This window comes from Acomys russatus, chromosome 25 (genome assembly GCF_903995435.1).
Source record: "Acomys russatus chromosome 25, mAcoRus1.1, whole genome shotgun sequence".
Lineage (NCBI taxonomy): Eukaryota > Metazoa > Chordata > Mammalia > Rodentia > Muridae > Acomys > Acomys russatus.
Window position 1 is genome coordinate 43,067,190 of NC_067161.1, and position 13,641 is coordinate 43,080,830.

Consider the following 13,641-nt stretch of genomic DNA (forward strand, 5'->3'; position numbering starts at 1 on the left):
GGAAGCAGAAGCCATGGAGGAGCAGTGCTTACTGGCTTGCTTCTCCTAAGTTGCTCAGTTTGTTTTCTTGTATCCCTTGGGACCACCCGGTGTGGGCCCCATCCATATCAATCATCCGTCAAGAAAATGCCCCACACGTGTTTGCCTACAAAGCAGGGCTAATGGCACTATCTCAGCTGTTCTTCACCTCAGGTGATTTCACTTGGCTCTAGTTGACAAAATGTCAGCTGACACAGCCTTTCATTCCTTCTGGTCTCTAGAATTCACAGGGACATCACATATGCCCGGGACCATCTTCTGGAGAGTTCTGTTTTGGGAGTGGGCTTAGGGAGAGAGGATTGCGTTCCTTTAGATTTTTAGCTCTGCGGAAGTTACTGCCAGAGATATATGTCACATAAAGTCGGATGCTGTTCAGAAAAGTTGCTCTTTGAGGCCAGAGGTCCCAACCTTGGCCCCTGTTTGAGTCACCAACTCCATTTTCTTTAGCACCAGCTTAGTTTCCCTGCATTGTGGTTGGGCACTAGATAGGCTGGGGCTTCTGAGGGACTTGACTTGGGCTGGGGGCTTGTGCTGCAGCCTAGGACAGCCTGTGCTACAGACAAAACACACGGCAGCACCTGACTTAAATCTTGAACTTCGAGTTTGGCTTGTGCCAAAGAACATTCTTGAGAGCAGTGTCTTACAGAACTAGATGTTAATGATGCCTCAGTTCCTCTGACAAGTAGACTCTCAAAGCAAATAAATGCTGAAAAATAAGATTCATGTGTCTTAATGGAGCTGAAAGTTTTTCTGCATAGTCCATGAATAAGTAGCACCTGAGTCACTCGCCTGTTTTCACGTTGTTTTATTAAGGGGAGTGTAAGGTGAGAAAACACATTGCCAGGTTATGGGACTTGAGAGGCTGACCGAGGGCTCCTGCCTGCCGTGTGTGAGGCGCTGGGCACGGGAGGAGGAATGCTGTGATAGGGAGTGGTTTGCAGACCTTTTACTTGGACGTCCTGTGGCAGCCTCCCCTGTGTCCCTGCTGATAAGCTCAGCCCAGAGCTGTAGGGACAGATGAGCACAGTTGACTGTCGGTACTTGTTTCCAGACAGGAATTTGCACTCGCTGGCTATGAATTCTGCATTTCAACTCTGGAGGGGAAAATTGAAAGAGAGAAGGAACTGGCGGAAGACATGTCGGGTAGGAAACTTGACTTCTCTAGACATTGGGTTTTCTCCACCCGCACTATAAACTCTCCACAGAGGTTTCCGTTGCTGGGTGTTCAGTAAGGGAAAGAGCCCTCCCTCATAGGTGGAGGGCCAGGTAGCCATTCTGGAGAGTAAGTGCCTGTCCTAATGCTATGGGTTTAAGTGAGTTGAGTATTGTTCGGAGTTTTTTGTTTGTTTGTTTGTTTTAAAGCCCTTGGGTGACAGGTTCATAATTTCTCTGCTAACTTCCGCTACATTTATAATGTTTGGGAAACTGACAATTGCAAAGGGAAGTCTTTACTTTTTCTTCAGTCACTTATTAAAGTAGAGCTGTGTGGGAGAGCACTGCCTGCCAGGGACCAACCCCTAGATTAGAGAGAGAAAGAGATGAGTCTAGTTGTGCAGCAGGGTAAGGAAGAAGGAGCACAGTGCCGTGGGAGCTTTTAAGCTCTGTATTTGGGTTTCTTCTTTTCTTCCCCCCATCTGCTCTCTCTGAGCCAGGGTCCCATGTAGTCCTGGCTGGCCCACTGCGCAGTCCTGGCTGCTGTGCAGACCAGGTTGGTCTCTAATTCTGAGATAACACCTGTCTCTCCCTCTTGAACTCTTGGATTAAAGGTGTATGCTTCTACACGTGGCTTTCATTTGGGTTTCTTACTTCATTTGAAGTACTAGAAATTTGCAGGCTTCACATTCATTAAGAAACGTGTTACATATTGATTATTGCCAAGAGGTAGCAAGATACTAGGGAACCACGGGCAACTTTTCGTCCCACCTCTCTTGAACATCGTCAGGTTTTCTTCTCCATCGCCGCACTGTAGCCACCTTTATCACTGTCACCAAATCTAGTAAGACACAGTAGTTTTGACTGAGAGGATCACTGTCTCCTACAGGGAGCACTGTCCCTTGATTTCTGGGCATCTCATTGATCTTTCGCTTTCCTCATGCCTGTTCACCGATGGTGGCTGATCTCAGGTATCTTCATCTGCTTCTCTTTTCCCTCTGGCTCACACCTTAGGAAATGCCACATAGTCCCATAACATTTAACTGTGACATTTATACCTCCCAGCCGGCACCATGACAGCAGACTTAGGGGACTGATCTTAAACTTGGTTAGACTGTTTGGTAACTGACAGCAGCATCCACCTGGTGGCTTTGGCAGAGAACCTAAGAGTTCTCCATGATTTCCTCCTTATACTAGTCCTACCAACAAGGTCTCTTGTATCAGCTGTGAAAATGCATCCACGTTAGACATGTCTCACCGTTCATCCCGCTGATTTGTGGAGGCCTTCATCCATTTTTGTCTGGATGCTGATCTCAGTTTTTCCTGCTTCCTTCCCTTTACCCGTCAAGTAATCTGTTATCCATACAGCAGGCAAAGTAATTTTTTAAAGACTTCATTGTTTCTGTATTACCTTTAGAATAAATTCACAGTCCTTACACAGATCCACAATCTGGCTCCCTCCTGCTTCTGTAGCCTCCTTATCTTCTTTCTCCTTGCGCATTGCACTGAAAACATGGCTCTTTTTCCTGGTCTTGCACACCTTGAGCCCATCCCATCTCAAGGCCTTTCGTTCAGTGTGCCTTCTCCCTAGACTGCTCTCACCACTGCCTCACTTCATCAGGTTTGCTCAGTGTCCTCCTCAGAGGCTTATCCTAACACAGGCATCTCTTCCTATCTTTGTGTCACTCATCCCCTTTATCCTTTAACTCTTCTTTACCATCCTTGAAGTAGGAGTGCTGTGTGCTTTTGTCTGTAGTACCAATAGAAGTACATTTTTGCTAACTGTTTTTAGTATTTGTTTTCTCTACCAAAGAGAAATCAAGATGCCATGTGTTGTATTAAATCCTTAGTGCCTGGAAGAGTGTCTAGCACCTAACAAGGGCTCAGTAATTACTGAAAGAACACAATTCGACAAAGAACAGCAAGTAAATACAGTTCAGTGCATTGCGAAGAGCTTGAAGAAACCCAGAGAAGGTATGAACGAATCCCAGCCACAGAGTGTGTGAGTCATTCATTGTCCACGCCCTTGCCATCATGCACTGGAACATTACTAGTGTTTTTTCGTGCTTCCTCCCCTCTCCTTCCTCTTTTCTCTCTCCCTCCCTCTCTCTCTCTCACTCCCTTCTTCCTTTCTCCCTCTCTCTCTCCTTCTCTCTTTCTCTTTGTCAGATGGGATATTGCTATATAGGCCAGACTGGCATCAAATTTAAGGCACTCCTTCCTCAGCCTCTTGACCAATACGAGCCACTGTCAGTTGGTCTTGTATTGTCTACTTCTGCCTCTCGCACTCATTCTGTCTAGGGTCTCATGTACCCCAGGCTGGCCTCCAGCTTACATAGGTGAGGGTGCCTTTGTACTTCTCATCTGCCTCCACCTTCTGAGTGCGAGGATTATACCAATACCTGGCTTGTGTTGTGGATTGAATCAAGGCTAGGCAAACACTTTACTAAATGAGCTGCATTTAAAAAAATTATTCATTTTTATTGTACGTGCATGTATGTCTGCATGAGGCTGTCAGATCTTGGAGTTACAGACAGTTGTGAGCTGCCATGTGGGTGCTGGGAATTGAACCCAGGTCCTTTGGAAGAGCAGTCAGTGCTCTTAACCACTGAGCCATCTCTCCAGTCCATGAGCTGCATTTTTAACCCCTTGATACTAGTTTATTAAGAGTATAAAGCTCTGTTTGTTTGTTTGTTTGTTTGTTTGTTTTGGAGGTTTTGTTTTATTTTTTTGAGACAGGGTTTCTCTTGTAGTCCTGGCTGTCCTGGCTTCACTGTGTAGACCAGGCTGGCCTCGAACTCACAGAGTCCACCTGCTTCTGCCTCCTTAGTGCTGCGGTTAAAGGCGTGTGCCACCGTGCCCTGTGAGTATAAAGCTTTTTCAGCTCCAAAAATAGTTACTGACTTTCTAAAAATTATGGAGAGCTTTATGAAGGAAGATAACCATACTGCTACAAAGGAACAGTTGTTTACTTTCTATTGAAACTTGGCTTTTAATACTATACTATGAAAATTTGTTTCTGTTTTTTATAGGCAAAATAATTCTTGTTGGGTATATAAGCTGATTTCGTGTGTGTGTGTGTGTGTGTGTGTTCATGTGTATGCATGGAAGGAGACTCTTGTATTCCAGAGGACAGAGTCTGGGGTGTTGTTCCTCAGTCGTTGTCCATTGTGTTTTGGGGAGACAGGTTCACTCTCTGGCTTAGAGCTTGCCAGCTGGCCATGGAGCCTCTGCCGCCCTAATGCTAGCATTACAGGCACATGCCATTACCCCTGGCTGTTTCAAATATGAATTCTGGCATTAATCTTTGGCATGGTAAATGACTTAGCAAATTCATGTATGATGGCTCATGGTTTCATTTTCAGCATTTGGGAAGCCGAGGCAAGAGGATTACTGTGAGTTTGAGAACAACTCAGGCGACAGAGTGAGACTTTGTCTTAGCAAAGAAAGGGAAGGCTGAGGAGATAGGTTACTCCATAAAGTGCTTGCCATGCAAACAATAGGATCTGAGCTCAATCCCCCGAACTTGTGTAAAATGACAACTATGATGATGGCTGCTTAATATCCCAGTGCTGGGGAGGCAGAGACAGGATGGTCCCTGGGCCTTCCTGGCCATCCAGCCGAACTGAATTGGTGTGTCCTAGATCCTGGTGAGAGACCGTGTCTCAAAAACAAGGTGGACAGCTCATGAGAAACAATGCTGAGGTTGGCCTGTGCCACCACATGCAGGCATACCATTCACATACATGTGTGCACCTGGGACATAACAGAAACACAAATTTCTGTGTGTTCTGTATGACTAGCTCTGTACCAAAAGGACATTAGTGAAAATGACATCAAACATGTAGTCTAGTGTATTTTGTCCCCCATGGTGTAGATACATATGTAATTACTGAGGAAATTATCATAAATTAGTGAGGGTTGGGGAGACAGTTCAGTTGATAAAGTGCTTGCCCAGCAAGCATGAGAACTCAGGTTCTATCCCTGGCACCCATGTCAGAAGGCTGGGTGTGGTGCCGTTCTGGTAATGACAGCAGTGAGATGTGGGGATTCGCTGGCTGGCCAGTCAGCCTACCCTGAGTCCCATGATTTCCAGGCCAATACCCTGCCTCAAAATTCCAGGTGAGCAACACCCTAGGATCAGCAGCCAGTGTTGCCCCTGGCCTTGAGCAAACAGGGAATTCAATTACAGAGTAGCATATGTAGTGTAGAAGAGCTCAGTTTTCTATGACACAACAGACCAAAGGCTGAATGATTTTAAAATGTAGACATATTTTCTCTGGTTGTTTGAGATTTGTAAATTTATAGTTCATTTGTGTTTGCTGCATAGTTTATTATGAATACATATTTTCTTCCAGTTTCTGCAGCTCACATTATCGGATTAAAAGTCAAATCTATTATAAGACCTACTTTGAAATAGCATTTCTTTGCCACACCTTGCCCCATCTGTTTTCAACTGACTAATTTCTTCTGGTACTTTTTCTGTCTGTGTGTGCATGCATGTGTGCACTTGTGAGTGGAAGCAAGAAGTCAGCCTTGGGATCATTGCACACTGTTGGCCTCCTTGACCTGGAGCTTGCCTGTCAGGCTCTTTTGGCTGGCTGGCCCCTGGGGACCCGCCTCTTCCTGCTCTTCATGTGACAGTGCAGCACCCTTGCTGTTTCAGAGGTGGACTTCTCCTGAAAACATAAAATTATTATTTCCTGACTGAAATTTTTGGAAGCTATTGACTTATGAAAGAGTTAAGGTTACAATTTTTCATTGTGTCTACATATGTACATATAAATAACATTACTTGCTGAGCCAAGTAAAATGATTACATAATATAATTTTCAGATTTTGTTTTCTTTGGTGTTACTTGCTTTCTTGTTGTTTTTAGAATTTATTTTAAAATATTTGTATTATATTCATTTATTTGTGTATGTGTGTACATGCCCAGGCACTCATGTGTGCCATAGTGTGCCTGTGCAGGTCAGTGGACAGCATGTGGGGCTAGGTTCCTGCCTCACTTTTCTGTTGCTGTGATAAGACACCATGACCAAGACAACTTATAGAAGAAAGAGTATTTGGGGTTTGTGGTTTCATAGAGTTAGTTAGAGTCCATGACCATCATGATGGGGAGCGTGGTGAGTAGACAGTCATGGCGCTGGGGTTATAGCTCATCTGGTCAGGTTAGTTCATCTGTTGTTCTCTAGGAGGAGGTTAAGACCAGGAGTCTCCTGGGACCTTTGGAGCTGAGGTGGTGTATCTATAGCATCAGAACAGTGACTGCTGCACAGCACAACTCAGGAGATGGTACCCATTGGCTTTTATTACTGTGATAAGGCTATGCCCCTTCTCCTTGAAGCACATTAACGTCTGTAACCCTGTCAGCCCATTGACAGGATATGCAAGTCTTTGTAGTGAGAGTGTTGTTTGTTTGTGCTTTTCGTTGGGTAGTAGTGAGTACCATGGTGTGCGTTTGGAGGTCAGAGGACAGCCTTGGGTGTTGTTTACACCTTGCACTTTGTGCCAGACAGTGTTTCTTACTGCTTGCTGCCATACACACTAGGCCAGCTGGCCTCAGAGTCCCAAGTTTTTATTAAGTGTGTGTAAATGAGTCATGCAGTCTGTGTTCAGTTGCTTTTATTAAGTTTTTTTAATTAATTTTTTTCACTTGTATCTGTGTGGGTGGGAATTAGCTCCTGAGTGCAGGTTCCTGGGGAAGCTGGGAGAAAGCATTGGAGCCCTTGAGCTGGGCTTACAGACCTCTGTAAGAGAAGCGAGTGCGCTTAGCTGTTGAGCCGTCTGTCCACCCCTAGCTTTTATTAGTTTTTAATAAATACTGAGTTGTCCTATGCCAGACACAGTTTTCAGATTTGAGTCATAGAAAGTGAGGCAAAGGCCCTATTCCTCTGGGGCACAGTGCTCTGCACGTGTCTGTCAACATTCCAGCCAGGCAGGCTGTCTGTCACCCATCTTTCCACGTTTCTTGTCATTTTTTTCTTCCTGTTTTAACTTTATCTAAACAGTTTTATTATTTGGCTTTTTAATTTATCTAGAATTTACTTGTAAAGTTGACCACTAGTTTCTTACAGGTAATTATCATTAAGAACAGTTTTCTTCAGAATTTTCTGTTCATTGAATGTCTCATTTGCTTGTTTGTTTGTTTGTTTGTTTGTTTTGAGACAGGGTTTCTCTGTGTAGCCTTGGCTGTCCTGGACTCACTTTGTAGACCAGGCTGGCTTCGAACTCACAGTGATCCATCTGCCTCTGCCTCCCTAATGCTGGGATTAAAGGCGTGCGCACCGTGCCCGACTTTTAATGGTAAACATTGTTAAGTTATATCCTATAAATATAACACAGTGCATGCATGCTATTTTTATAGACATTTCCCACAGTTTTCACCTATCTTCCTTCCTTCCATCTTTTTTCTTGGTTTTCGAAAACAGTTTCTATGTCTAGCCCTGGCTGTTCTGGACTTGCTTTGTAGGACAGGCTGGCCTCGAACTCACAGAGATCTGCCTGCCTCTGCCTCCCTGAGTGCTCGGAGTATAGGCGTGTGCCCCTGTGCCCAGCTGATTTGGCATTTTTCATGTGAATTGTGTGGAATCACTTTATCAGTCCTCAAAGTACTTGCCTACATTATTAGATTTGCGTTATGTTGATGTATTTTGGGGTGATTATTATTTGAATATATTAGCATGCATTTACCATAAATAGTAGTAGAGAGTGTCAGCTGAGTTAAAGGAGGGCCAGGGTTAACTGAACTGATGATGGGTTGTGACTCACTGAAACCATGAAGGAGAGGAGGGAGGGTCTATTTTCGGGATGTAAAGTCAATTAAAAAGTCATTCCCATATGGGATTTATTTTGCACTTTTTCTAGCTTACCGTGAGAAATTAGGTTACTGATTTAAGAGTTTTCTAATTTACCTGCATCCCATAAATATCGGTATATTTTCATTTTTATTTATTCCAAAATATTTTCTAGTTTTTCTTATACTTTTCTTGGTAACTTAAGATATTTAAGAGTGTGATTAATTTCCAAGTTTCTTTTTCTCTTGTCGATCTCAGTTTATTCTCATGTGACAGAAAAAGGACACTGTATGCATTCAGTCCTTTGGATTTGTTGGCAGCTGTTTTGTAGCCTCGGGTGAGGTTTGTCCTGGCCAATGCTGTATTTGGGACCTCTCTTTAAGTACCAGGGATTGAACCTGGGCCTTATGCATGGTAGGTGCTGGGTGAAATGTTGGAAATGTTTCTTTTCTTTCTTCTTCTTCTTCTTTTTTTATTTTGTTTTGTTTTTGTTTTTTGAGACAGGGTTTCTCTGTGCAGCCTTGGCTGTCCTGGACTTGCTTTGTAGACCAGGCTGGCCTCGAACTCACATCAATCCGCCTGCCTCTGCCTCCCAAGTGCTGGGATTAAAGGCGTGCGCCACCATGCCCGGCTTGGAAATGTTTCTTAAGTCTGCCTGGTTTATAATGACTATTGTCCGAGGTTACTCATTTTGTCTAGTTCTTCTAGGTAAAATTCTATAGTGATTTTTTTAAACAAGCCAATTTTTCTGAACTCTGGTGCTGGGCCTGATGGGTTCTGTAATTTTCAGTGGTATGAGGGAAGATTGAAATCTCGAGGAGATAGAAATGCTGTTTGAGGATATTAGCAAAATCGCAGCTGCTGTTTCAAAACTTTCCTGTGTCATACTTAGAGGGAATTTTCTGGTTTTTTTTTTCTTTGTCTTTTTATTGTATTTCATTCTTAGAAGGATTAGAAGAAAGGCTGATAAGATAGGAAAACCAGAAGTATCAGTAAATTCTATCCTTTTGGAAAGAATTGCAGACTTGACTGAACAGCTGGAGAAAGTGCGGGAAGAAGTTGAAAAGCTGGGAAGGCAAAAATCACCTTTGGTAAAAGGGGGTGAAGAAAAAATGGAAACTAGAGGGACAGGAAAGCAGGCAAACAAAAGATCTTTGGAGACCCTCCAGAGTCACACAGTCACATCAGCTTTTCCAGTTACTATAACACACGTGCCTGCTCATAATGGCGCTAAGGAATATGATGAAATGGCATGGCGTCCAATAGATATGTTGGATTTAAAACATTTTAAGGAATTGGCTTCATTAAACAAATGTTAAATAACTGGGCTATGCAGCATAGACTTGTTCCCCAAGATTGGAAAAGTTTGGTTTCAGCGGTATTAGAAGTGGCACAAGAATTACAGTGGTTGTCATGGTGTTGAGGTGAGGCTGTGAGAATAGAACAGGAAGATACAACAAGGGGGATCAACGTTGATAAAGATCAACAGCTTGGTGAAGGGCAACATGCTGGTTTAAAGAGAACAAATTCAGCTGGCGTGGTGGCGCACGCCTTTAATCCCAGCACTCGGGAGGCAGAGGCAGGTGGATCGCTGTGAGTTTGAGGCCAGCCTTGCGTACAAAGTGAGTCCAGGACAGCTAAGGCTACACAGAGAGATCCTGCCTCAAAAACAAAACAAAACAAAAGAGAGGGAGAGAACAAATTCAGTCTGAAGATAGAGTAATTGAACAATGTCGTGTTGCAGCCTTAAGAGCTTGGGACATGGTAGAGGAGCCTGGTCAGTCAACCATACCATTTACTAAGGTATTCCAAGGGTCTGGGGAAGCCTTCACAGAATTTTTGCAGAGATTGGGTACAGCTGTAGATTGAGCCATACCAGATTCTGAAACCAAACAGGAACTGAAACTGATTGTGGCATGTGAGAATGTAAATACTGACTGTAAGAGAGCAATTAGACCATGAAAGGAAAGAGAAGCTCCACTAGATGAGTGGGTAAGAGAGACCGGAGGAGAGGAGAGAGGAAGAAGGAGATGTGCCGTCAGGTTAGGTGGAGGAGAGGCATGGCTGGATTAGTTAGGTGGATGGAGATTTGGCCCAGATGGAGAACGTTAGCAAGTATTTGGGATTATGGATGGGCGATAGCTTGATAGAAATTATTAGAAGCAGATGGCATGGGATTAGGACAGGTATTCCATACCTGCCCCACTAGGGGAAGTAGTTTAGAGGATTATTATCTGCTCTGTCCCAGGTTAGCTAAGGCTATTTTAAAATATAACAGGTGTCTGTGTCTTGATTGATTGCTAGCGAGCTGGAAAATACTGCCGTAATAATAATTATAGGCCCAATGATACACATTATTCGGCCATGTTGGTAAATCAACTGCAACAGAACTCCTTTACTCTCCTCTCCCACCCCGAGCCCAGCCATGACTATCCATATTTCTGATAATCACCTCAGAGTTTCAGTTCTCTTTATTGCAAATTATCCCTTCACCAGAAAAACAGGTTTTCTCTAGTTATTTCCCACATATTGTAGTGTGTCTATATCTTACTCAGACTTTGCTGAGTATATTTTCAGTGTCTTATGTCAAAGCTGTGGCTTAATTTCTTTCTTTTCTTTTTTGAGAAATTTGGAGAGCATGTTGGAGAATTTTCCAGTTTGTGTTTGACATTGTGGATTTGGAGGCATGTCTCTGCTTTTCTTCAGTTTTGTTTTGTTAAAGTAAGAGATTTCCCTGAAAAGTAAAGTATGACATCTTTAACAATTTTTGTTACTTTTCTCCTACCTTGTCAAACTTAATATTTTTACCTAGTTGCTCTAGGTCTTTGCTTGTTTTGTTACTAAGTCTGCTCAGGTCTAATTACTGTCCTGAATTTAGTCATTTACCTATTTGTTATGTATATGTCAATGAGCAATACATAGAAAGGCTAATGTGTTTTAAACCTTATGCAAATGACATTATATTGTACACTTACTTCCTGTAATTTGCTTTTTCTGGGAAGCATTTTACTGTGGAGACTTACCTATGCTGGAATGGGAAGAAAGCTGTGTTCTTAGCTTGCAGGGCCTGTTGGCTTGCTGAACTGCATGTCGGATAAGTTGTATCTGTCTAGGCAGGTGACTTCTTTGGGTTGTCACCTGCCTATGGAGGAGCGAGGGATGAGGCAGCTTTTTCTGGCAGTGCAGGCGGGGGCAGCTCTTGCTGCGGCTGTAGCATGTGCTCGTGCGTGCGCCTTTCGCTACGCAAGCCACCTCTTCCTGGACACCCTGGCCGGCCGGCAAGCTCCTCCCGGGGCAGCGTACTGAATGTTACTAAATTGTAGGCCACAGTAGCTTAACCCTGCCAAGTCTCTGCCCCTGCTACTCTTTTTTTTTAATTGTTCATGTTTTTAAAAAGGATTTATTTCTTTATTTTATGTATGAGTGCTCTATCTGTATGTACACCTGCATTCCAGAAGAGGGCATCAGATCTTGTTATAGATGGTTGTGAGCCGCCATGTGGTTGCCGGGAATTGAACTCAGGGCCTCTGGAAGAGCAGGCAGAGCTCCTAACCACCTCTCCAGCCCCTCCCCTGTTATTCTTGACTTGAGATTTTTTAATATCTGGGAGATATGGTAAGAGATTTCATTATAACTTCAGGTGTTTCTGCTTATTAATGAACTATCATAGTTTTGTATATATTTATTGGCTCACGGGATTCCTGTTCAGAGAATTATCTGTTTGTGTTTTTCCTCGCTTGTTCATTGTGTTTTTATATCATTTTTAGAGATTTCCACTGTACATACTATTATTTTCTAGTGCCACTGGGATCATATTGCCAAGCACATGGTCTACTCTAAGCTGCACTCGAATGCCTTTGCTTTCAAGTCAGTGGTTCTCAGCCTTCCTAATGCTGTGACCTTTTAGTATAATTGTTAATGCTGTGGTGACCCCCAAGCATAAAATTATTTTCATTGCTACTTCATAACTGTAATTTTGCTACTGTTGTGAATTGTAGTGTAAACACCTTATCTGTAGGGTATCTGACGTGTGATGCTTATATGCGGTTTCCTTGCCGGTCCTGCATAGCAGCTGCCAGTCTGTTTGTCCCCTAGCCTTATCTCCGTATTCTTTTGCTCCGTGAAGGTTAGTGTTTGCTTTTCGATACACATGAGATAGGGAGCCTACTATCCCAACCCTACACAGACAGGTCACCCAGGGCTATCTTCTAATTTGTCATTTTCTTACTGATTTATAATGACTTTCCTTGCTGCATTTTAGAGTGATATTAATGTTTTTAAATCTATAATTACAATTGATAAACTTTATTATATCTCCTTCTATATTTTCTTCAGTACTCTTGTTTTTATTCTTTCTTTTCATTTGTTTACTCATTGAAGAAATGAGAGCCGGCCACTCTGCTTGGCATTGAGCTGTGTTTAGAGTCATGATCTCAGGAGCTGACTGTGCAGCGGAGGACAGACAGTGAATGTTCTCCACTGTTGGCGATGCCTGCAGGTGACAGCGCTCTGTAGATAGATCTTTAGATTGTATATGTGGGCTCTGCTGCATATGACGTGAAGGTTGCAGGTATGGCTCTCCAGTTTTCACCAGTTAAAGGGTTTAATTTCTGGATTCCTAGGCACTCAAACCATTTATAAAGGCAATAGAAACTGGGCTCACATGCTTTCCCTTTGCAGTTTTAGCTAATTCCTAACTTGTGGTCCTTGGGAGCTCAGCTATACCCTGCAGAAAGATTCCCAATTATCAGGCATATTCTTGGAAGTAAATACCTTGAATTAGATTCTACCTCCACCACTGTGTTGCAGGAAGTGCTGAATATGACATCAGTTGAATAAGGAAAGTTTTGGGATAGCAGAAATTCCAGAGTGTCCAGGGAGCCAGACACCCTTAGTTCTGTAGATGTCCCTGTGTCTCTAGCGGTGGGGGTGGGGTGGGCTGCTGTGCTCACATTTTCTTAGAGATAAGCTTGTACTAATGGAGCTTCTGTACTTCCCTCCATAGATGGATATTGCTGCTGTATCTCTACTCAGGTTCCTGTTTGACCCGCTTTTCTGCCCTAATGTAGTAAATGCCTGAGCTGTCCCTGGACCTGCAGCGTGTACTGCTTGGTCCTCCTCTGTCTGTTGTGAATTCCCTTTGCTTAGATTTTTTGAGTACAGGCTTCTATAGCAAATCTGTAACATATACTGGTTTTAAGTGGCATGTTTTTCTGTGGTTAGAAATAATATATGGAGGCTGGGAGTGTTGGTGCACGCCTTTATCCCATCACTCAGAAGGCAGAGACAGACGGAGTTCAAGGCCAGCCTGGGAATCCAGGATAGCTCTGTTACACAAAACTTACTTAGTTTTTAATTAAGCTATCTGGTTCTCTTTTTTTAACTTTAGCAGTTCTTATATTACAAAGAATCATGTGGGGCTGTTTAGGTGGCTCAGTGGTTTAGAGCACTGCCTGTCCTTCCAGAGGACCTGGGTTCCTTTCCCAGCAACCCCCAGCAACCGTGTGGTAGCTCAGAACTGTTTATAACCTCAACCCCAGGGGACCTGATGCTCTTTTCTGGCCTTTGGAGGCCACCGGGCATGTATGTGATGCACAGATGTATACATGCAGCCAAACCCCCCCATACACATAAATAAAATGAAAGTAATTAA

At 43.4% G+C, this 13,641-nt stretch overlaps 1 protein-coding gene across 2 annotated transcripts in view; it reads left to right on the forward strand.

The window, feature by feature from the left end:
• The window catches only part of Ttc19 (tetratricopeptide repeat domain 19), a 28,156-nt gene that overhangs the window by 7,650 nt on the left and 6,865 nt on the right, over positions 1–13,641 (forward strand). For both annotated transcript variants that reach the window (XM_051168403.1, XM_051168404.1), the window contains one exon: positions 1,091–1,182. In XM_051168403.1, the coding sequence (XP_051024360.1) occupies positions 1,091–1,182 (92 nt within the window). The remainder of the gene's footprint in view (positions 1–1,090; positions 1,183–13,641) is intronic.